At 45.7% G+C, this 24,128-nt stretch overlaps 2 protein-coding genes across 4 annotated transcripts in view; both read left to right on the top strand.

Moving 5' to 3' along the window:
• LOC128407329 (E3 ubiquitin-protein ligase RNF213-like) overlaps positions 1-2,586 on the top strand; it is a 98,028-nt gene extending 95,442 nt beyond the window's left edge. Inside the window, exons 67-68 of the mRNA XM_053375552.1 lie at positions 91-269; positions 407-2,586. Of these exons, the coding sequence (XP_053231527.1) occupies positions 91-269; positions 407-560 (333 nt within the window). The 3' untranslated portion in view covers positions 561-2,586. The remainder of the gene's footprint in view (positions 1-90; positions 270-406) is intronic.
• Positions 2,587-4,381: 1,795 nt separating this feature from the next.
• Positions 4,382-24,085, top strand: ENDOV (endonuclease V). 3 transcript variants are annotated; one of them, XM_053375526.1, is made up of 9 exons: positions 4,382-4,513; positions 6,017-6,188; positions 6,744-6,878; positions 8,102-8,141; positions 9,283-9,395; positions 10,510-10,578; positions 11,495-11,623; positions 18,900-18,970; positions 20,029-21,736. In XM_053375526.1, exons 1-9 carry the CDS (start codon positions 4,452-4,454, stop codon positions 20,045-20,047), a joined length of 810 nt encoding a protein of 269 aa, XP_053231501.1. In that variant the 5' UTR covers positions 4,382-4,451; the 3' UTR covers positions 20,048-21,736. The 3 variants fall into 3 exon arrangements, with proteins under 3 accessions (XP_053231501.1, XP_053231502.1, XP_053231500.1); XM_053375525.1 differs by lacking the exon at positions 20,029-21,736 and adding an exon at positions 22,999-24,085 and having other exon boundaries at positions 4,386-4,513; XM_053375527.1 differs by lacking the exons at positions 18,900-18,970; positions 20,029-21,736 and adding an exon at positions 22,999-24,085 and having other exon boundaries at positions 4,384-4,513.
• The last annotated feature ends 43 nt before the right edge of the window (positions 24,086-24,128 follow it).

Raw genomic sequence — 24,128 nt, 5'->3', positions numbered from 1 at the left:
GAAAGGGGTAGGGAGGATGAGATAACTTGATGTTTTGTGCTCTTGTTCTCCCTTCTTCCCCTAACGATGCTGTTGTGTGTTTCTTCCCAGGATCCCTTCGCAGAGGTCAGCGAATCCTATAAAGAGGAGCTCACTCCAGAGAACACAAAACTCCTCAATGCCTTCCTTATGCAGGCTGGGCTGGAGTCCTTCCTCCAAGAGTTGCACGAAATGATCATCCTGAAGCTGAAACATCCCAAAGCTCAGGAAAAGTTCAATCCCACATGGAGGTAAGAGCCTGTCAAGCCCGAACTTTGCATATTTTCTTCATCACCTGAATGTAGCTCTTTTTGTGCTCGTGAACAGTGCCATGTACTGCAGAATAGCTGATTATACTTTGTGCTCACTCTCTTTCTCTCTTTCCCAGCCTTAAGGACACACTTGTTCCATACCTCGAAACGAAAGGGAGCAACATACCAGAAGAACTAGAGGATACATTCCCAGAAGAGATCCTGCTCTCCCAGTGTATCGCTGCCTGGAAAGTGGCTGCCGCTCTTAAACGAGACCGAAGGCTTGGTTAAATGCAGACACTGCGCTGCTTCCTCTCTTCTTGGCCAAGCCACTTTCTGGAAAAAAAATTCCAGGAAAGCAAAGCACTGGATTTAGGTGCTGCTTTTCTTGCACATAGCAAAAACGAAAAGCACCTTTTGGATTAAAAAAAAACAAATTTCATTGCTGAAGGAGTTCCTAATGGAAAGTGTCGCTGCGCGATATTAAGACTAAACTATAATGTGTAAATCTTAATTTAAGCCATAGAAGCCAAAATAAAAATGCTATTTATTCCCAGTAACCCCAGTAGAGCACAAGCTGAAAGATGCAAGCCACATTCAGAGGAAGGCAAAAAGACCTTTTCAGTGGCAAGTTTAGTGGCTTGCAACACAGTTCCTTAAAAAAACCAAGGTATAAATGGTCAGTATGGGGCTATAGAGCAGGGGCTGTATGTCCCCTTTCTGTGGGATGTCTCTTTCCCCTGAAGTCACTCAGGTCGGCAAGATACAAGGAACCAATCCTCTTTCCCTCAGGTTTTTTCTTAGTCTTCCTAAGTGCTACCAAAGCTGCCTTCTCTACTACTAGAGGCATTGTTTGTTTGTAACTTTTATTTTGCCATAGTGTGTCTGTTAGTCTTTGGATCGGGGCACCCAAACAAAAATTGTCAAAGCTTGGTCAAGGAAGTTTTCCAGGTGGCTTTCTTAAAGCCATTCAGCAGGCACAGACTCAGAACTAGCTTGATGTCACTGCCTACACAAGAAGCAGCCAGTCAAGGTTGCCTAACCTGCCTGTTGTTGGCTATTGTGAATAGGTATATTCACTCACTTAGGCAGCCTTCTTCATAGTCACTTGAGTATCAAAATCTTGCTTGTTTCGCAGCTGGACCCTTGTATGCATAAACTTGGATTTCCTTTCTTTGACCTCCACGACCTAGATATTCTAGTTGATGTTAGTGCTTTGAATATAACAACTGATTCGCTGCTGATGTTAAATTTGCAACTGTGATCATGATTAACTATGCCGTCTTGATTTCTGTTTGGGCCGAAAAATAGCTCAAGCACATTTCTCTGATCAGCTTCATGAAGGAAACAGTGTTGAATTTGTTGGACCAACTAGGATGCTTTCAAAAATAAGATAGCTATTTTATTTCATTTAAATAATGTTATGCTTAAACTGTCAGCTGTATACAGCACATTTAGCAGCTTGAGATGCTGTGCCTCATTAAAACAACAAAAGGAGGAGATTCTCTGGAAGTGATTAAGATTTCTTGAAGGAGGAAGAAAATACCACTTACTCCTGTGTGAACTGGTGCACCATTAATTGAAGGAACTTTTTCAAATTTCTGTTGAACTGCATTCATGTGGATTTTTAAGCATCTTTCCCAAAATATTCTTCTCTCGACAGGCGGATGACAACGACAACCCAAAATATTTTTGGGAGGAATTTCTCAGGGTGAAAGTAAAGTAGTATCTGCCACTGCTATAAATGATACTAGCCAAGTTCTGCTGGTGCTCTAAATTTTATGTGCTTTATAAATAACAGGGTTCTTAATAGGTAATCATACCACATGTGCTTACACGTACTTCAGTTCACTGAACTTTTTCTTAAAGGGCTATCAAAAGCTCATTTCACATATTCTGAGTACTTGCATTTCTGGCCATCTGCATAACTTCCCTAAACTTGACCTGTTCAGCATGCATAATCTATTGATAATCTACACTGGGTACTAAATACAGTTTATGACTCACTGCTGACCCAACTGATTGTTATTTAAAAGTTACCTTATTACTAGAAAGTTCTGAGTCTGGGGCTGAGTTGCTTACACTTGCTCTATTTCCAAACAAGAATACAAGGGACAGGACACAGTGAAGGAACAAAATCCATTATTCTCCTTGTGGATGATGCATTTGGCTGTGATAAAATTAGCACTGTACTGGCGAAACAGTAAACTGTGGCTTTGTTTACGAGTATACTGAGTTGGGGGACCATAACCAACAAATGTTTAAAAATTATTTTGTATTTTTTTCTCCTCCTTTTAATAAAAATGGCTACACAAGACTTGTATTGTGTTTAACTGTCCTGACATTTTGCTATCATGATGAATTCAGTCTGGAAAGTTGATTGTGTTCCTTGCTACTTACAGCAGATCTCTACTTACACCATTATTTCTTGGGTTGGCAGGGGTGAGGTTTTCTATAAACTTGCAATTCAAAAGCAAATCACCATAAGCGTTTCCCAATTATTAATCAATATGGGAGGTCTGAGATGCTTTTCTACACAGAAGAGGGACATCTCTTCAATACATTATCGGCTGATTATCTGCTCAGCATGAAAATTCTAAATTCAATGACCTAAAGGTTCATTCATTTTGGAGCTGGGTTTGAAAGGAAAGGCAAGATTATAATGATGGGTGCTTTGCTTGTTGTGCAGTGCTAAGGCTTATCATTGCCATCTTTCTTCAGGTATAGGGTTTTTGCAGTTGCTCCAGATATTCAACAGATAATTTCTAGAATGATCAAGCATCTTTTGGAAATAAATTTCATATTGCTGCGTCTAGCATAGTGGTGGGGAACCTGTAGCCTTCCAGTTAGACTTCCCGCTCCCATCAGCCCTGGCTCAGTCTGGGAAGTGTAAAAATATTGAACTGCTACCTTCCCTGTAGGAAGTATGCAATGAGAACTATGTGTGTGTGTGTTTCCTTTTGTTCGGGGTTCTCCATCCTGCACGTTTGCGAGCGAGGACCCTGTTTTAACAGCTCGTTTTCCTGACAATAAAGATCAAGCTTACTAGCCGCTTTGCTTCATCCTATCTTTGGTTGGTCTCTGTTCATTCTCCGACCGATAGGGAACCTCAGCTATCTCTATATGGGCTCCTTGCCTGCACCTTCTGCAAGGAAAGGAGAAGTTCAATATTTTTACAACAGAAGCTCTGGGCATAGACAGTGTTACAAATTTGTGTGTGTGGCAGACAGGAATTCCAGAGGGGCAATCCTGTTAGGCTGCAATAGATTGTAATGGGTTGCTTTGAAGCAGGGCCAGATTTAGGTTTGATGAGGCCCTAAGCTACTGAAAGGTAATGGGGCCCTTTATATGTCCAGCTGCCCTTTGTCAACAAATTGTTGCTGTTTTTTTGTGTTGAATTTATGCTATATGGTAATTGATGGACTTAATAGGTATCTAAAGCCATTTGCACATACACTGGTACCTCTGGTTAAGAACTTAATTCGCTCCGGAGGTCCGTTCTTAACCTGAAACTTCCTAACCTGAGGTACCACTTTAGCTAATGGGGCCTCCCACTGCCACGCAATTTCCGTTCTCATCCTGAAGCAAAGTTCTTAACCCAAGGTACTATTTCTGGGTTAGCAGAGTCTGTAACCAGAGGTACCACTGTATTGCCATGCAACCAGCCCATGCAGAATGTAGGCACCCTATATAAAAAAATGAGCAAACCAGTGATACTTTAGGGAGCAGGCAGGGCCCATTACTTACATCATAGGAGCTACACAACACAAAACGCTGCTGCTGGATGTGGGTTTTATTTTATTTGTTTTTTATGTTTTGAAAATGTAAATTTAGGGTTTTTTCCCCTTTAAATTTTTGTGGGGCCCCAAGCTATACCTTGTTTAGCTTCTACATAAACCCGGCACTGCTTTGAAGTCACTTCAGCGGGGAGGGGGGAGAACCCCCACCCAATCTCCTTGCCATGCCCTGTATGTATTTTTCCACAACAAAGGTGGCAACCCAATCAGCAGAACTTGCCCTTTCCAACCCTAAGGCGCGCCTTTCCCTATCCCGGGACGCGTGCGCCCTTTTCCATCACTGAACTGCAGTGCAGGGAGAGCGAGCGCCCTTGGATCCGCTCGGTGGGGGCGTGATCAGTGCAGGAGCAGCCCAGGAAGTAGTAAGGCGGGAGGTCCGGCTGGAATGGCGGACAGGGCAGAGTCCGAGGTGCGGGTGGCGGAGGAGACGTTGCGCGCCTGGGAACGGTAAACTGCAGCGGAGACGTCAAGTCTGTCTTCCAAGGCGGCAAGCGGGAGCGCGCTATCGCTGGGGGCTGCGGGTTTTGCATTGTGCTTTCCGGGCGGCTGAGGCTGCGGCTCGCTCGTGCGCCACCTCCTGGTCTTACTGCCGCAGTCCTTGCTATTTCACCTAATTGTCTCCCGGCGACGAGCGCGCCACCCGGACTGCTCACGCGCACGTCGTTTTTAGCTCCCTTTTGCATGGTTATAAAATGCCTTTCCTAACGCTGCAGTGCCTCAAGGGACCGTTGCGTTTGGGAGCCAGGAACTAGTCAACGTTTCTCGCCTAGCAGCAACAAAGCACCTTCTCGCCCCGAGGAGTAAAAACCTTAACAGCGCAACCAGAAGCTGTTTGGTTTACTGGGAAGCCAGCGCCATCGATTCCGAGCGAGCCTGCTTAGGATTTGAGCCTTAGCGGCGCTAGCTTTGCTGGTCAATAAACAGCCCACTCCTGCAGTGCAGTCCTACACGTGTCCCCTTAGCAGCAGGACCCACTGACTTAAATTGGTCTGATTCCCCAGGCAAATGAATTTAGGATTGCAGTATTAGCGCCTCCTGCTGTTGGGCTGAATAGAAGTTACAAGGTGCCTGATAAACCTTACCAAAAGAAGTTGGTTGGGTTTGGACCGCTGTGTTTCACAACACTCCGTAGGGCAAAAAGTTCAGGTTACCTAATCTTGCCATCTTTCCTAAATCTGATACCTTTGGGCTGGATTACAACTCCCATCAAGCCTAGCAATTGGCTGTATTGGCTGGGGGTTGATGGGAATTGGAGTACAGCAGCATTGGAGCGCCAAAGGTTTCCCAGCCCTGAATTTGGCTTTGCAGGGTCACTGGTGAGACAGCGGGTGGAGAAACTTGGAAGGATTGACTCCAGATAGTAAATTTACAGTGAAAGGTATGGATATATATATATTTGAAAGCAGAATGGTTTGTCTGCTTATGTGTTGTTCCAAATGTCAATATGCATTCCCTGAGATGGAAAGCAACAAAAGCAGACCACCGTCTCCCACCATCTCCCTCCCACACAATTAAAAGATAAAGGTATCCTTTAGTCCTTAATTTGTTTGTGCGGATTGGAGAGAGATGTTCTTGTATTTGTGGAAAGACACATGTGTTGAAGCAAAATGAGTTGGTTTCATAAGCATTCTGGGCCAACAAAGGTCTCCTGTGCTGTATATTCTTATTAGTCTGGAGACAGAGAAGATGTCTGAGTTTTTTAAAAAGAGCTAATTTGTATGGTGGAGGCATTGTTGGTGTATACATTTATTGTCCCTCCGCTATCTCAGGGTTAAACAGATTGTGCAGGATTTCAAAAGGCTACAAAAACCTGCAGAACCTTTGAACCAGAGGCAATCAAGGGATAACAGTGAGCAATGATGCTTCTATCATACTCCCCAACACATTGAAAATTGCCTGTTCTGGTGCTGGAAACAAACAGATGCTACCTAGTTCAACTATGTTTCATAGTGATCAAGCACAACTGAAGGCAGATGTAATTGACCAGGACACCGAAGAGTGGCAAAGCAACCCCTCCTTTGCTGGACTGGAGAGAGTTGGAGGAGTGGACCTGTCTTACATCAAAGGAGATGACACAAGTGCCTGTGCTTCACTGGTGGTGCTCAGCTACCCAGACCTTGAGGTAACCATCATAGATCTCCCAGGTTCTAAAGTTGACAACAGAAGGAAGGGCTCTTCGAGTTCTGGTAGAGCTGGCATAGAAAGGATAATAAATGTCAAATGTTACAGTATTCTTAGTTGCTGCCTGAGTAACTTTAAATTAGTAGTTCTGTTTGTTTCCAAGCATTGAAAGCCTGAGGATAAGATTATGGCAGCAGTTCAGGGGTAATTCAACAAGACACGTGAGTTTGAGGAGTTTCTGCCAAATTATGATCGCTTGATCACTATAGGCCAGACATAGGCAAACTCAGCCCTGCAGATGTTTTGGGATTACAGTTCCCATCATCCCTGACCACTGGTCCTGTTAGCTAGGAATGATGGGAGTTGTACTCCGAAAACATCTGGAGGGCCGAGTTTGCCTCTGCCTGCTATAGACTCTTATGAGGATGCTAACATGGTGATGTGTGTATATTACTTCACTTGCTTGAGAATGTGGTCAGCCACTCTTGCTCATTCTGCTGAGTGAGTTACTCCACAAGGAAATATTTCACTCTGCATTCTCCCTTGATCTTTTTAGGTCCTGTATGAAGACTGTTGCATGGTAGCTGTGAATGCCCCATACGTGGCAGGTTTCCTGGCCTTCAGAGAAGTCCCTTTTCTTGTGGAGGCCCTGCAGCGGCTAGAGCAAAAAGAGCCTGGTCTCAGGCCCCAGGTGTGATATTTCCCACCCTCTGCTCAATCAGACCAAGAGTCTATCTAGTCCAGGATATTTTCTTTCCTGCAGTGGCCAACCAGATCCCTCCAACAAGCTCACAAGTAGAGCTAGAAAGCAACAGCCCTCTCCTGCTGTGGCTCCCCAGAAGCTGATATTCTGTCATCATTATCATCATGCCAATTAATTTATATATTGCTTACATGCTGAAATGTCTTCTAAGCAGGTAGCATACTGGTTCTGAACGTGGAAGGTTCCCTATTGGTATCAGCGGCTGCTTTTCTCTTTCCTTCGTGGGAAATTGCCACTAAGGACATCTTTTCTGCATAACAGTTTTGTGCCAACATCTGCTTCACAGGAGATGCTTCACACCAGGCTACCAGCCCCTGTGCAATCTGTGCAAAAAAACAGGGATGCCACCTATGCTTATTTATACGGCATCTGTAAATGAATGCAGATTGCTAAATCAGGTTTTTTGCTCCTGATTTAGTCTGTTGCTCTCTGTTTTGATTTTACGTGCTCCTGTTTTAATATTTGGTTAAGTTTCCTTTTATATTGCTGAGTTGTTGTAATCTTTTTAAAAAAAAAACAAGTTGCTTTTAGCAACAAGTAAGAATAATAACTTGGATCCAGACTTAATCATGCTTTTGCAATCAACGCAGTGAAATCAGTGGGACTTAAGTGAGCTTTGCTAGATCTGAGTGATGTAGCAGTAGCCAGCCAGGTGCCACTGCCACCCACACCTGTCTGTTTACCTGCTCAGCACATTTCTCCTGCTACACTTCCCATTGAAGCATGTGCAGGGAAGCAAGGAGCTGCTGCATCTCTGAGCGCATGCCGAAGGGATCCAGGGGATCTCTAAAACGGCCTATGTGGAGTCATCCACAACTGCTACAGGAATTCCCTCACAAAAGAGGTAAGACTGGAGAGGAATATTTGGAACCAGAAGGATGGTGAGGCCTGAGGAACAGGCACTCTGTCACATGTTCCTTCTGAACTTGAGGTGAGGGAATTGTGTACATTGCTCACTTCCTACCCCTCAGCTCTACATCCTCAATGAGGCATTCCTGGGGTATGACTCTGATTGCATCTCATCTCTTTTAGCATTGGGGGAAGATGGTGTGAATATGTGGGTGCATTCTCTCTCACACACCTTCAGTTATTGCAAACATCTCCCACCCTACATCACCTGTCACTTACTTCCCTCTTTGTGGCTTTTCTAGGTCCTGCTTGTAGATGGAAATGGCATTCTCCACCACAGAGGTAAGACTCTTGAATTGCCTTTTTAGTCTAGCAACAATTGGATTTCCCTTCCATATTTGGTTGGTCTTTCATTGTGCCTGGGAATTCTAGAGATGCCAGCATGGGGAGCTTCTCTGCAGTGCTGGCTCCCATCTTTTACAGTGCCCTTGGGAAAGACGCCCTCAATTTACACCCTGTCTCACACAAACACCCCACTCAAAGCGGGCAGACCACTTCCTTGACACGCAGCGTGAATTGATAATGCAGAGTTTTTAAGTGAAAGAATAAGAGCTTTACTGAGTTAAAATAAACTTCTTCATAAACAGTTTGACTGAGATTACTGTTGTGGGTGAACATATCAGACGACACAGTGATTCTTCAAACAGCTCTTGTTTATTCACAGGCCAGAACAGAACTGAACTGAAGGGTTCAGTCAGCCTGCTTATATAGAGCTCCAGTACAATGTAACTGTAACAATTTTCTAAAACTATCCAATCACTGAACGTCACTTTCGATCCCTTATTTGCATAACTATCTACAGTATCCCCCTGCTGGCATAGGGTGAGAACTTCAGTACATAACAATTACATACTGACTCTGCTCACAGCTGAGGCAGACTGACTCTGTCTGAAATCTTACTGAGAGAAAATGGCTGCTACTTATAAGGAGAATGAGTCGCATGTCAGAGTGACTCAACAGTTAGCAGTTAGGCCTGAATAACTTTAGTAGGCCCAAATGATTGTGCAGTCCCAGCACTTCCCAACCTGCTTTGCTGCTTCTGCTCTCATGTGTCTTTGTCACATGACATTCCTTCCCATTGTCCCCTCACTCACCCTTTCCCTCTAGACCCAGTTCTCCCAAAGGCTGCTCTTATCACTGCTTGCATGCTTGAGGAGAGCAGGTGAAGGAGCAGCAGGAAGATGGGAGAGGAGCACCAGCCCCACAACTGGGTGGGGGCCTCCACGGGTACCCTGTTGATGCTGACCCCTGACCCTGGGTCCAGCTCCTCGCAAAAGTTTGTGGGCTTGCCTCTTCTGGCGTGCTTTAGCTTTCCTTTGGCAGATTGGATCTCGCACCCTCATAAAGAGACCCACAGCAAGTCGGAAAGCTCTCTCCCTGCCTTTTTTGCTTCAGCGTCTTCTTCCCACTTTTCCTTTGGCAGGCTTTGGCATTGCCTGCCATCTTGGTGTACTCACAGGCCTCCCCTGCGTTGGTGTAGCCAAAAACCTCCTGCAGGTTGATGGTCTGGCCAATGATGAGCTGCACAAGGAACAGGTAAGTCCGGGATAGCGATTCTGAGCTCACGTTCTGAACAGCCATCGGGAAGGTTCGTAGATCAGTGGTGGAGCATCTGCTTTGAATGCAGAGGGGGCCCAGGGTGAATCCCCAACATTTCCAGGAAGGGCTATGATATATATATCCCTGTTTGAAACCCTGGAGAGCTGCTGCCAGCCAGTGTTATAAACAAGCTAGAGGGACCAATTCTCTGGCTCAGTGTAAGGAAGCTTTCTCTGAATTGTACATCAAACGAGCCTTTGCTTATTGTCCTCTTGTAGGAATTGTGGAAGATTTTGCTGGTTTCTCTGCACTGCAGTTGCAGTTCCAACTATGTACGTGTGTGTGTGTGTTTGTGTGTGTGTATTCCATTAGAAGGGATGCATTGACCAACATGCACTGTGTCCGGGAACCACAGCCAATCTTGGATTCCTGACATGTGTGTGCATAGACATGCATTTGTTGCGTGCACCTGAGAACGATCTTACGGGTAATTGTAATGCGTTTTACGCATAGTGAAGTGGCCCCAAAAGGGAAGTCACTCCTCTTTGCGTGGCGTGATCCCTGCAAGAGACAATTCCACCCAAGCTACTCCTGCCCCAGATGCTTCCTTCAGGGACTTGCTGTACAGAGCTGCAGGACTGAACAGATACTAGCAAAGGAAATGCCTGACAAGTGTGATCCCAACCTCTTTCCATTCATAGTCTTTTTCACAGTTCATTTACATTTAGTGAGAGACAATTTTGTCATAGACATCTTGCAGTTGGGGGTGGGGGAAAGGAAGAGGTGGGGAGAGAAATGGGGGTATTGTTCTTTCATTCTGTTGCCTATGGTTAGTGTATGGTCTCACCATCACGTGGGTAGGTCCTTCGTTTATGTATATATTTATTTTTATTTATAAGGCAAGAGATATGGGGTCCTGAGCTTGGTTGCTTGCGTTCAGTTGCTTGCAGTGTGGCTTGTTTGTATGTATGTGTAGGGGTGGGGGTGGGGGGGTATTAGGTTGTTGGAACCCAACCTCTTAAAGCAGGAGGAATTCTAGGAAGTCACCTTACGATCAAGTTTATAAACCCCATGGACTCGTTTTAGCTGCAACAAACCTATTGTATTCTAGATCCAAGACCTTCAGGCAGGAGGAGACACGTTCCCCCTATTGAGTACTTCAGGGAAAATCTTGGGTATGGTAAGTACTGGGGTGCAGAGAGGGGCACTATTGATAGTGAGCAGAGTAGGAACCACTGAGCCCCTACGAAGGGCGTCATCAGGTAGATGGGGAGTAGGCCCTGGTGGATGTTGGTGAACACTTCTGGGGGGAACGGCAGACCCGCAGTACCTCCGAGCGTCTCCCAGTAGGCACATCTCTGGAATGGCATGTCCCTTCATTCCAGAGTGCCCCTCTGCAACACTTCTCATATGAAAAGTGCACACAAGTCTTCTGGCATCACATAGCAAGAAGATAGAAACATCTGTAGATCTAAACTACGTTTTATTCACAATATATACAAACAATCCATAATCACATCTGTGTTCTCCAAACTCTGGCAGAAACAGAAAGCATACAGCAAAAGCGAAAGTACAGTCCAATAACACTCTCAGATGGAAGAGATAAGACAGTCTTCTGTTCCCACACTCTTCTCAGACATCTCATGTGATTTATACTAATCACACTAGCCAGCATCGGCTATGTAAAATCCTAACAGTGGATCCTTTGCCTGTACTTGAACCAGGCAGAGGGCCTTCTTGGTAGTGGCACCCTCCCTGTGAAACACCCTCCCATCAGACGTCAAAGAGATAAAGAACTACACAACTTTTAGAAGACATCTGAAGGCAGCCCTGTATCAGGAAGTTTTTTATGTTTGATGTTTTATTATTTTTAAAAAGTATTTTGCTGGAAGCAAAATAAAACCCAGACAGATGGGTAGGGCATAGATAATAAAGCTATTATTATTATTATTATTATTATTATTATTATTATTATTATGTGCCTCCTCCATCTGGCAACAACGATCCCTGAACTGGCTGCAGTCGCCTTGGCGTTTGCACCCAACTCATTGTCACTTATACCATCTTTTGCTCATTTGTTTTTAAATCTGCCCTAGGCTTTGCGCAGCTACGCCAAGAGCACCAAACCCGTGTACGTCTCTGTGGGCCACAAGATGAGCCTTTTGTCCGCTGTGCAGTTAGTGCACTCCTGCTGCAGGTATCGGGTTCCTGAGCCCATCCGGCAGGTGAGAACAGGATTTCAGGTGGAAGGGTGGTGCTGGCAGCCTCAGGCCAAGGGACCAGCTGATCTGCGAATTTGCCATGTCAGTTGTAGGCTAGCGCTTCCAGTGGTGGTTGACCTGCTGGCTGCTAGAAGGTTGCAAACATGGTGATGACCATCATCCTGTTGTTTGTCCTCAGTGTCTTGTGTTCTTATGTCCTGTATATGCGAAGGCTCCAGTTTAGGTATCTTGGCTGGTGATAGCCATCAAAGATCTGTCCTCCATGACGGGGTGGTAGCCTGCTGGTTTTGGCCTAAATTGCCAAAGCACTCAGAACTTGGGCAAGAGCAATCTGTCTCTTCCTTAGCAGGATTAGCAGAGAGACAGAGAGGGGTGGGGTGGCAGACACAAGGAGTGGCATGGCAACCCAGCCAGATGGGCAGGGGGATAAATTATAAAATTGTTGTTGTTGTTGTTATGGACCACTTTTAGCTCTGGCCCCATCCACTGCTGAATACTACCCTGCCCACTCCTGGCATGTGACCACCAGCAAATTACACCTGTCATGGCCACCAGCCACCTGCCAGCTAGCCAGCCTCTGGGCCCTGGGCCATCTAAGGGGAGAGTCTTCCTGGCTAACACAGAGTGCAATCCTCTGCTCAGCCGATTCTTCCCTTTTAAATAACTTGCTGCCACCAGGTAAAGCAGGGGAATTTTTTCTTTCTATCTTTTTTTTACAAGACTGCCTTAAACTTACAAGGCTGCCTTAAATCAGGCTTAAACTCTCCCCCGGGGTCTCCCTGAAACTTCTCAAGGTACTGCAAAGTTTATGGCTCCCAGGTAGGAGGGTGTTTGTAATCAGCTTAGACACCCCCCCCCCCCCGGTTTATGAAAAAGCAAAAAGAAATGACTAAGATTGGATGGAAAAAATATGGTGTTTTAAAGAAAAGGTATTACAAGGAAAAGTTACAGAAAAGCAGTATATTCCCCAATGGAGCAAAATACAGTAGATTAAAATGTGATCCTCTTTTCCTCTTCTCTCATTACATGCACCTAGAGCTGGTTCTCACTTATTCTCACAAAGCCTTTTCTTATCACACTGAGACCCACCTTGGTCTGCCCACCTCCAAACTACAGTGGTACCTCGGGTTACAAACACTTCGGGTTACAGACACTTCAGGTTACAGACTCTGCTAACCCAGAAGTAGTACCTCAGGTTAAGAACTTTACCTCAGGATGAAAACAGAAATCGTGCAGCAGCAGCATAGTGGCAGCAGGAGGCCCCAATAGCTAAAGTGGTACCTCAGGTTAAGAACAATTTCAGGTTAAGAACGGACCTCCAGAATGAATTAAGTTCTTAACCAGAGGTACCACTGTATACTAAATGCTTAAAAAAAAAACAACTTTGTTTACCTGCTCCCACTTTATATCTTCAGTTCCTCCTGTCAGGCTGCACAAGTTCACCTTCTAATCCCCCAATGGACGTACGAGATAGTATACAGCATTTCATAAAAGCAAGGCTCAACTCCTTCACAACCTCCAAGGTGGGGAATCACAAGCCGAATTGGACCTGCCAAAGCTCCCCATTTTGTTTTGTGAGGCCGTTTTAGCTAAGCCATGCCCATGCATGCATTACATATGACATGGGCCAGATCCAGCACTCTGGGCAGATCCATCACACTGGCTGTTCCTTCTGCTTTCCAAGCATATATGTGCATCCCCTTTTAGCAGGCTGCTTTTTATTGCGGGATTATTTACTAGGAATTGCTTTTGGGCTGGCTCCATCCATAACTGCTTAGCAAATCATGAAACACCATTCCCAAGAGATGTTCCCCTTTTAGGAACATGCTGGATAGTTAAGATTTTTGCAAATATCCTAGCCCAGGCATGTCCAAAGTCCGTTTCAGGGGCCTAATCCAGCTTGCGGGTTGGTTCAATCGGCCCCTGTGGCAGTTTACTTCCTGGGGTAAAATCCCAAAAAAACCTCAACAACTTCAGCTCTAAAAAAACTCAACAACTATGAGGTAAAAATCATAAAAAAGCTCAACAACTTCAATCCTTCAATGCTAAAAAAACTGAACAACTTTGGTTGGCGCTTTGGTCGGCCCTCACGGACCTTCACTTCATCAAATCTGGCCCTCTTTGAAAAAAGTTTGGACACCACTGTCCTAGCCAATGACATTTTCTCCTGTCACCCCTCTGTCAATTTGCTTTTACTGAGAAAACTATATATATTTTTTTATAATTTTTTTATTGATTTTCCAACATAAATTAAGACACATTACAACTTACAATACATAGACAAACAAACATATAAACACGTATAATTTCATAACCTCTTTTTCTTAAACCCAATTTCAACGACTTCCCCATGCCTCCCTTTTCTGCATCCCTGTTTTAAACTTTTTCAGCAACCCCTAATCTCAATTACTTGTGATTCACTTTCTTTAATCCTTTTTCTCTTACCCAATCATTTACCGCTGCAAATCTGTTTTACCTTACCCATGACATTTTAGCACTCATTAATTTTACAACAATTCTTAAGATAAAGTTTAAATTTCTTCCAATCTTCTTCCACCGTCTCTTTTCCTTGTTCACGGATTCTGCCCGTCATCTCAGCCAGTCCCATATAGTCAAGCTTTTACTGAGAAAACTATAGAGTGCCCAACTATAGGTGGATGAAGTCTCCCATCCGAATTTCACGCCTGGGTGTTCCTGGAGTGCAGGATTTGATATCACTGCATGATATACTACTGCCTACGATGCAGGTGGAGGTTGCCCACGAATAACTGGCAAACCTGCACGTCAGCAGACTTAAATGGCGAACATGAGGATAAAAGGAGTAGGCTAAATCGTCTACCTCCTTCCTAAGGCCTCCCTTTTATTGACATGGAAATGCCTTGCCAGCTGCAGCCCCTTTGAGAGGCTGTGCGCTGGCTGGCTGGCTAAATAGCTCTAGCGGCATTGCTCACATCACCAGACTGCGGTGCTGCCTCCGGCTCAGGACCCTGCAAGAGGGTCTGCAGAAGCTACCAGTTGAGAATGCAGCCAGAAGGTGGCAGTGCTAGACCACCTTTCTTAACCTGGAGGCTGCCTTTCAGCAGCGGGAGATTGTAGAGTGGTGTGTGGGCAATCAGACATGCCAATAGCCTGTGCCTTTGCTGACTGCAAGGTAGGAAAAAGTTCAGGAGAAGCGGCTTTTCCCTTCTCTGTAGCAGGGCCCAGCTACCAAAACCACAGGGAACGTTTCTTAGACAGCGGAGTGTGCATAGTTGGGGCTTCCTCTTGATCTGTGGTTGCTTTGCATGAACTTGCACATGCTCATCATTTATTGGCTACAGCATTGCCTAAGAAGCCATAATAGTTCAAGCATCAGAGGGAGGGAACGAGAGGGAGGGAGAAAAATGCTTGTGCTGCACCACATCAGCACAAACACAAGGCCTTTCGGTGTGATCGGTTTGCGTTTCCAAGTCACCAAGTGTTCAGTGATTCAAGGTTTTGTGTGCGCTTGAGAACAGAGCTCCATTCCAATGTATATTTGAAAAGAAAAACTGCTCCAGTGTTTCTGTTTGATTGCTGCAGCGTGCCCCACATCTCACAACCCCTCTAGTCATGGCTGCTTCACCCCTACCCCTTCTCTCACTACTACACAGGAGAAAGTCTCCTGTCTGAAAAAGAGCCGGAGGAAAGCTTGCTGTGTAATTTTAGGCCCTTCTTTCCATGCTTCCCAGCACTGGAATGAAACAGACTCCAGTCCAGTGGCAACAGAACTTCCATGCTCCACAGTCTCCAACCATGCCCTGGGCTGATATGCCCAAATCTCTTCCCAAAATACTCCCGGCATAACCTCCAGCCCCTAATGCTGCTGCTGCTGCAGCTAGTCTATTCCAAAAATAGGTGTGATCTGGGGAGATTATTAAGGCAACATGATCCATCTTATTGATTAGCCTCTTGGTTTAATAAGCCGGGTTAAGCTGACTCTTAGCACAGTGCTAGGAGTGAAGACTGGCAAGACTTTTTTGCAATATAAAAGGACACTTAATGATGCATCAGATAAACTTGCTTTGGGAGTGTCTCCCAAACCCAAGCTACCAAAAGTGAAAGGAAGGTAGCTCTTGATGCTGCTACCAGTTATTGTAACACTTGATAAACTAGAAATGAAATGCCCCATGTTCTATTGAAATATACTGGAATGCATTTAAATCCCCTGGTTATGAACCCATTTGGGCCACTAGGGACTGGAAGTCCCTGGTCGTGAATTTCATTGCAAAGCCAACTTTTTAATCAAAGAAGCAAGAGTTATTTGTCAGATGGGTGTAAGATGAGAGAAATTCCTCCAGCGAAACAGTTCCACCGAGAGCCATTTTTCATTTTCACTCCAAATGGATGGATTTATTTTGGAAGAACAGGGTGGCTTTTAGCTTCTACTGTAGCATACAACACAACTTACTTGTTTGAGCCATCTAGATTCCCTTGTCCCAAAGGGAATTCTGGTATGGAGCTGAATGATGGGGACTAATGAAAAGTGTAGGAGAAGGAGTCTCAAAGTTTGTCATAATGAACCTTCCCAATGTTGAGAGATGCTGGTAGCCGGCATTTTGCGAAATCCCCCTACTTGTGCCTCTTAATCTAACTCTTATTAAATGTACAGGCATCCTGTCTCAGTATGGACCTGACAAGCTCTAATAAAACAGTGAGACCTAAGAAGCAATTGGGCTGAGGGCCTGATACAATCAGCCATGTCATCTTTGACCACAGTTCCCATTGCATACAAAGACTAACGCTGCCTCTGTGTACACATGTAAGCTTCTCTCTCTTCAAAGGCATTAGTTGAGCTGCAGTGGTATTAAAGAATATTAGCCAGTTATAGGGGGAGAAGAGGAAATCTTCATTTTTAGCATTCCCCAGTGAAAGTGGGCAAAAGAGGAGAAGAGGCTTGAGGGTGTGCAGGACAACTGTGTAGCTACATGGAGGAGAGGGAAAGATGCCTAGCTGGGGGACAGGAGGAGCTGTCCCTGCAGAGGGCAAGGAGCCTGGCTGCTGGGGACCCCCAACTGCCAAGGCGATGGAAGCAAGACTCTACCGGGGACGCTTTAATAGGAGCAGCTGCACTATGTTTGGGGGAGAAGAAGGACAACGGCTGAATGCCATGTATTGGTTTGAAATAGTTAACAAAAACCAGTGGTTAATAACAACAGAAAGAAAGTTAACCTGTCCAAATATGGGCAAACCAACTTTGTCCTGCGGAGTGCTGCAGAAACTCAATCCCAATTGATAGGGGTTGGGGACGCAGATTATTCTGTGATATTTGGGAAGCCTGGAAGATGGTGAAACTGGGTATTGGCTTGTACATGAGGCCTAAGCATTGCAAATGGAGCCCTTCCCTTGCTGCCTCCATGGACTCAGTTTACAACATGCAGGCTTGGGAGATCTAGGGCATGCATGGGGTATATTGTGCCCCAGGCCTTCTGCTGGCTCATGGCACGAAATGAGACCTTCCTCAGATAACTCTGTAAGCATGGCAGGGAGAGTCTTGAGCTGTACCATGCAAGTTACAATAGGCAGCTCTAAGCTCTGGCAAAGGCCAATGGCAATGCAGAGGGGCTGGAGACTTGTGTGCAGGCCTAAGGTGGCCTGGTGAGATCTATTCTGTATCCTGGCTGACCAACCACAGGAAATGATAAACCCTCCACCCCATTCTCAGCCCTGGCACAGGGACTATCTCAAATGACTGCTGGTCAAACACACCAAGTCTTTGACCCAAGTGGTGTGAGAAGTGGTCAGAAATTGGGAAGGGCGGGTTGTGGGACGTCATTATTGTCTACCATCTGGTGAGCTCTGAGTTAGTGGCAGCAATTTTCCCCGCAAGGGTGGTGAGCCCATTCAGATGGTTCGTCCTTGGAGGTTTATTGGACCTCATGGGTTCCTAAATCTTTCCAATGAGGAAAGCTGATGATCCCGTTGCAGCCCTGGTCTTGCTGTCAGATATATTTGTTTTTAAAAAGCATTGCTGTAATTATTGACAATTATTTTATTGTATACACCACTTAAATATTTTTCTGAGTAAGCAAGCTATAATCCCCCCCATATATACATATATATAATCAATAAACCCAGCCAGACCACAAATCCTCCACCAAGTATTGGCTTGTTCTAGAATTAGGAAGTGATTCCCCTGGGAAGCCTAGTGAAACATGTTCCCCAAGGAAGTGTGCGCCAACCCATGATGAAAATTTTGTCCCACTGGCTCTCTGTTATTTCACTCAGCTCAGCCATTTTGGCAGCATGCGCCTGCTCACATCACTTCGTTCTGAACACTGAACACCTGCTGTTTGAGCTGGCGAATCAGTCAAAAACTCTCACTTACATACATGCACATGCTCACATACAATATATTCATAGCTTAGAAGTAACTGCTTGAATCACCTTTGGGAAATCTCTAACCTGCTGAACAAGTCATAGGTATAGAAGACCATTTTCTCCAAGTTATTCAGAAGGCACTTCCCATTGAATCAAGACATGGATTAGGGAAGGCTCACAGCAGCTCATGCCTGCAGAGTACCGTACATTCTGTGCATTGTTGTTGTTGTTTAGTCGTTTAGTCGTGTCCGACTCTTCGTGACCCCATGGACCAGAGCACGCCAGGCACTCCTGTCTTCCACTTCCTCCCGCAGTTTGGTCAAACTCATGTTTGTAGCTTCGAGAACACTATCCAACCATCTCGTCCTCTGTCGTCCCCTTCTCCTTGTGCCCTCCATCTTTCCCAACATCAGGGTCTTCTGCATTCTGTGCGTGCAAAAGGTCAAAACCCCATCATTTTAACTTTTAGAAGGGGTCAGGTCAGAAGTGACAATGAGAAAGATGGCTTCCAGAGTGGAAACACCCAAGGCTAAGTGGGCGCAGGGTAGCCTGATCCTTCTACAAGGCCTCTGGATTTGTTCCTTGATTTCAATGCCTGTTCTGTAAAAATAATAAAAAAATGGCACCCATGGCAATAGACAGGTGTCAGGGATGTGTTTTACTGCCTAATTACTTGAGCCAAATTGGAGCGTAGCCTGGAATTAATATGGAGGCCTTGTGGTGAGTTGTTGGGTGAGAGATCAGTCCAGAAAATGTTCCTCAGATGGTTGGCCTAAGCATGGGCAGGACTGGGCTTTGGGTGTTTCTTCTTCCTTGTTCATTGGGTGTTATTTATTCCCTCTCGTCCCACCATAAGCTCCTCAGATACAACCGCAGACATCAGCCAGCCAAAACAAACTGTCACCCCCCCCCCCGGTTCTGTTTTCTGCCCTGATTCCAGGCCGACATAAGATCCAGAGAGTACATCCGGAAACATTTGGAAGCTGTCTCTGCATCACCTCAGCCAGAGAGGTAGGTGTGGGCGATTGGGTGGGATGCGTGGCCGCGCATCCCCTTTGGGCAATCTGCTTTTTTAATGCTCTTTGGTAATGGCATTAAAGGGACAACTAGGGTAACTTGGCAAGATGAAATGACCGCAGGGCCCACACAGCCTCCGGGAGCAGGCTATTTCCAGCAAAGCACCGTGTTGCGCCGTGTGTTCTCTAGGGAATCACGTGGCTCCGCGCTGGACATGGCAGAAATGCGTTTGGTTTGCGTTTGCCTTCAGAAGGTCACAGAGGATTTGCTGTGCTTTGAGCAAATACAACAGAAGCCGGTGGTGGTATAGCAGAAAAATGCAAGTCCTGAAATGGATGGGGTGGGCAGAAGGTAGACTTCTGGGTGCTCTGCAGTAGATTTACCAACAGTTTCTTTCCCAATTCCCACTTGCTCTACAATCGCAACAGCAAAAATGCTTTGCACAACCTGCCCTTTTGAGTTAGGCTACTGAGAAGATGAAGAAAGCTTGGGGAGAAACCCCCAAGTGGTTTTTGGTGTGACAATATTGTGTAGCTCAGTTTCTGGCACTGTGAAAACCAATTCTTGGGCTGAGCATGTGCTCTGAGCTACCCTGTTCCCTGGTTTTCTGTTGCCACTATGTTGAACCCAGTTTCAGTTGGTTCTTGTAACGAAACCAAAGTTGATCCTGCAAGCCTGGAGGTTGCCCATTCCAGTTCAGAGTTGCAGGACTCTGGCTGCTCTGGGCATTGAGCATTTAACTGCTGTGTTAAATCCGCAGTCACCCAGGTGATGTTTTGCTCCTACAAACCAACCCACGTCACTCCGGCTTGCAGCCAGGGCAGATTTGCTCTGTTCGGAGGGGGAGGGTGGCGTTTAGGAGGATAGTTGATGAGGAAAGGGATTAATCTCTGAATGGTGCAGCAGAACTTTTAAAAAGCATTTGACCTAGCATGGTGGGGAGGGGCAGATTAGGTGCTGTGGATCAGGCGGCAAAATGTTTTGGTCTGGCCCTGTTTGCCACTCTGCCCCAAACCCTGCTTTCATTCCAATTCATTTCTGCTTCATTCCAGATCTGCAATCCAAATGTGATGCTATGTCCAAATAATAAACCAAAATCTGTTTTTTTTTAATGCTGTCCTTATTATTGTCCTTTCGCCGCACTTATGACCTTCCTGTTATCTGTAGTGGCTTCATTTTCAGCCCCTAGACTCATTTTCAGCCTAGAATGTCCACTGACCCTGGGGCCACCTCCATTCATAATACACAAGCCCTGCCTTGGAGGTTAAAGGCAGCAAGGGAAGTGGTTTTGGAGATGCTTCCCCTCCGTAATCTGACAGTTGCCTTCAGGCTGAAGCTCTTGGAGGAGCAGGGATGGTAATCCTGGCAGGGAGGGAGTGATAGGTGTTTTAAGTGAGTGCAAGTGTCAGCCCCCCTGAAAGGCTATTAGCATTTATCTGAAGGTGGGATAATGGAAGAGGTGAAGATGAGGCAGGCCAAGTCCCTCTGCAGAGAGCTGGCAAATTGCCCTCCTACCCTTTGGAGCCTGATGCATGCAGGATTCTGCCTTCATTCAGGGCACTGGGGTTTGAGAACCATCTGCCACCATCCCAGCTGTTGTCTCTGTTCAGCTCAAGGGGTGCTGAGTGCAGGATATGCCCCCAGCATGCGCTGCCCCAGGCCAAGGCTCTTGTGCCCTCCTGTCCCATGCTGCACCTGCTTTTTATGATAGTTGTGTTTGCATGTGTGTGTGTGCATGTGCTGGGAGTGTTTACCAGGGCTGCAAGCTTTTAACAGGTTTGCGTTGCTCAGTATAACCCCCAAATGGCGTTGTGCTTGATCTATTCTAGATTCAGGAAAGGTACATGAATTCTAAAATTATTGTTATTCACGTTTTATACTGTATTTTACGCTGTTTTCTGTTGCATCAATTAAGTGTTTTAAACTTGTTGTTAGCCGCCCTGAGCCCCGTTTTTGAACCAGGAAGGGCGGGGTACAAATAAATTTTTTAATTATTATTTATTATTATGAGCGGTGGATTCTCTCCACCCCCAGATCATGGATTCCTCAGTGCTTTTCGTTCTATGCTCCTTTTACACATTCTAGCCTAAAAAGGGAAAGGCACTCTGATGTAGGTGCTTATTCTGCCCACACCTTCCCAGAGGTACAAGCTGTTTTGATGCCTTGAATTTCACCTCTTTCTTGCTGCTGTTTGCCCCGGTCATAGGTTTCCAACAAGGCTCACACTGCAGGGTCAGAGCTGGGCAGCAGCACACGTTCGCGATGGAAATCCTGTTCCAACCAAGGAAAATATCGCATGCCATCTCTGCTTAGGCCCTGATTTCTCTAGTGCCTGGGAGGGTGTGGGTATGCAGTTCCAGGGCTTCTGTTCTGCACAATTCTGAAATGTAGGGGACACCCACCACCAAAGGCACACTGCCCTATGGCTGATCTTGTGGGGGCTACATCTCAGAAATGGGAATTGCTTAAATGCAAAAGGCCACAAGCGAGGCCTGCAGTTCTCAAGGCTGCCTTCCGAGAGCCTTTACCGTCAACTATTCCACGATGTCTTAAATCATGCCTTATCATTCATTATTGATTATTCAGTTCAGGAAAAGACAAATTAATTTTTTATTGAAGGACAAGTAGGGGTGGGGGTGGGGAGGGCGCAGTGTTCTGGGGAATCACAAAAAGCTTTTTAGATCACGGTGTCGCAGCAGGAGGCCAGTAAGGGAAAACGTCCTTCATTGTGTGTGTGTTTTTCAAAATTAAAAGCTATACAGTGGTACCTCAGGTTACATACGCTTCAGGTTACAGACTCCGCTAACCCAGAAATAGTGCTTCAGGTTAAGAACTTTGCTTCTGGATGAGAACAGAAATCGTGCTCCGGCGGCGCGGCGGCAGCAGGAGGCCCCATTAGCTAAAGTGGTGCTTCAGGTTAAGAACAGTTTCAGGTCAAGAACAGACCTCCAGAACGATTAAGTACTTAACCCGAGGTACCACTGTATATTGCCGGGGTCGAATGTGGCAAGTTGTGGGGTCTGCAAAAAAAACTTTTGGCATCAAAGCAGGGGACCCTCAAGAGTAATGTGTGTGTGTTTAAACAGGGTTGAGGAACATTTTTCAGCCTGAGGGCCACATTCGTTTCTGGGCAACTTTCCAAGGGCCGTCCGTATCCCTGTGACTTGAGAGAAAAATGAGGAAATGTAAATTTTACCTTGGTGCATTAGGCTTGTTTCTACACACACACACACACACAGACACACACACACCTCCTCTATTCCCCATCCAGACAAGGAAGAGATACTAACAGAGTTCTAGTATTTATTTTAGCTGGAGTACGAAGCAGGACAAGGGAGAAGTAGAGTTCTGAGGGATAGCTAGAGAGGCCTAGAGCGCCGCAAATGCCTGCCACCATTTTAAAAGATGGGCTCATTGAGAAGGGACCCACAAAAAACATTTGCAGTCATGGACTCATAGTGGGGGACTCATGCACGCATAGAGAAAATAATTAATGCTTTTTTATTTTAAAAAATACAACTTTGTGGTGGCGAGTTTTGTGAGGGGGCGGGGCAGCCTACGGCCTTCAGGGCATAGCTTAGCCACTCCTTGTCTAGTATGAGCTGTGCCAAGTTGCAAGGCCTGAGTCCCACCCCCCCACCCCACCCAAGTGGAGGTTAGTGTTTAGGGCACTTTTCTTTAGCAAGCCAGCGCACTTTGACTGAGAAGTCCTATTGCATTTTGAGGGGCTTTACTAGAAAGTAAATGAGCTGAAGATTGCCACTTCTGTTCCTCCAGGTATCACAGCAGCCGCCTACAAATACAGAAACCTGTGACTGTAGGAACTGTTCCCGACAATAAGTAATCTCCAAATAGTGCCTTTTGTTGAGATACTGAAAATGTTACACAAATTGGCTAATTAATTAGCTAACGGCAAGGCTGTTGATGAGAATTTTTTTAAAAAAACAAAACTCTAATTTGTTTGGCAGCTGTGGAAATGTTCGTTCTTTCCCCCTCTTTTTAATACATCCTCTCCTCTCTAGGATGAGTGAAGACACAGACTCTGAACATTAATGCAGCATTGAGGACGTTCTTTGAAACCTCTTTGTCCATGACAAGTGATACAACGACCTCCCAGCTGCTCTGTGACTTCTGTTGACTTCCCTGTGCAGACGTTCAGCAGAAGGAACAATGGAGCTTCAGTGCCACCAACATCGTGGCCCTGATCCCCCAGTCGTACAGCTGGGGCAATCTTGGGGCTGCTTCTCACCTTTTGTAGCAGGAAAAACTCTGTTGGTTACCAGAGGCCGGACTATATGCAATGTTAGTTGCACAAAGAAGAAAATGTACACAGCACTACTGCAATGGGAACAGGTAAAAGTTCGAATCCGTGTGTCGGGGCAATGGGAATAGCATTTGTGGGGATTCTGGGAGTGAAGTGTAACTCTTTCCTTGCCTACCAGAGTCCCACCTCTTCCCCAAAGCTGCTATTTGCATTTCGGAGGAAGGGCTTGTTTACACTTCCACTTCTCCTGTTCCTAGAAAGCAGTTTTGCACTTGACCTTTGTCCCGCAGCTTTCCACTGAAAAACCTACTCTTCGATGCTAAATCAGAACAAACAGCAAACCTAGTTTGTGATTAGCCTCAGGTTCCCACTGGCAATAATAGAAATGCAAATAGTTATATAGGAGAAGCAGGTCTTCTCGGAACCACAACAGAGTTCAAGTCCCCTTCCTCCTCATGGTCTTGAGGCTGCTCCCTCTTCCCTACAGGCGAATTGCATTCACACAACTTGCATCGCCTCTAGTTCAGCCCTTGATTGGGAAACTGCATTCTACCCCGGTTGCTCTCAATAAAAATTTGGGCAGGTCCATATATTACATTTTTCTGTACACGCATTTAGAGAGCATTGTCTTAAGCTTGCAATGCGTGAAGAAGAAGCCCCAAGTCCTGCTGTGAAAGGAGTGGAAACTGAGGAGTGGGCATGCAAGAGCATCACCTGTGCCTGTCTGTCTTCTTTTCTGACACAGCCACACGCAGGTCAGGAAGAAAGCATTGCTTCTCTTTGTAAGAACTTAGTCATATTTGAGATCTTCAAAGTGCCGAAAATAAACCTTTGTTGGTAATCTCTGAACGATTGTATTTCCCCCCCCCACACACACACATGTGCGGT

This window comes from Podarcis raffonei, chromosome 2, assembly GCF_027172205.1.
Source record: "Podarcis raffonei isolate rPodRaf1 chromosome 2, rPodRaf1.pri, whole genome shotgun sequence".
NCBI classification, from domain to species: Eukaryota; Metazoa; Chordata; class Lepidosauria; order Squamata; family Lacertidae; genus Podarcis; species Podarcis raffonei.
Note: the sequence above shows the minus strand (reverse complement) of the source record. Positions and strands in the feature narration are given on the sequence as shown.

What these genes read in the sequence shown, in the direction of transcription:
- ENDOV (XM_053375525.1), top strand. Translation starts at nt 4,452, where the DNA reads ATGGCGGACAGGGCAGAGTCCGAGGTGCGGGTGGCGGAGGAGACGTTG. An exon ending in ACGTTGCGCGCCTGGGAACG is followed by an intron (nt 4,514 to 6,016) that starts GTAAACTGCAGC and finishes TATGTTTCATAG; the next exon opens with TGATCAAGCACAACTGAAGG. An exon ending in TCAGCTACCCAGACCTTGAG is followed by an intron (nt 6,189 to 6,743) that starts GTAACCATCATA and finishes TGATCTTTTTAG; the next exon opens with GTCCTGTATGAAGACTGTTG.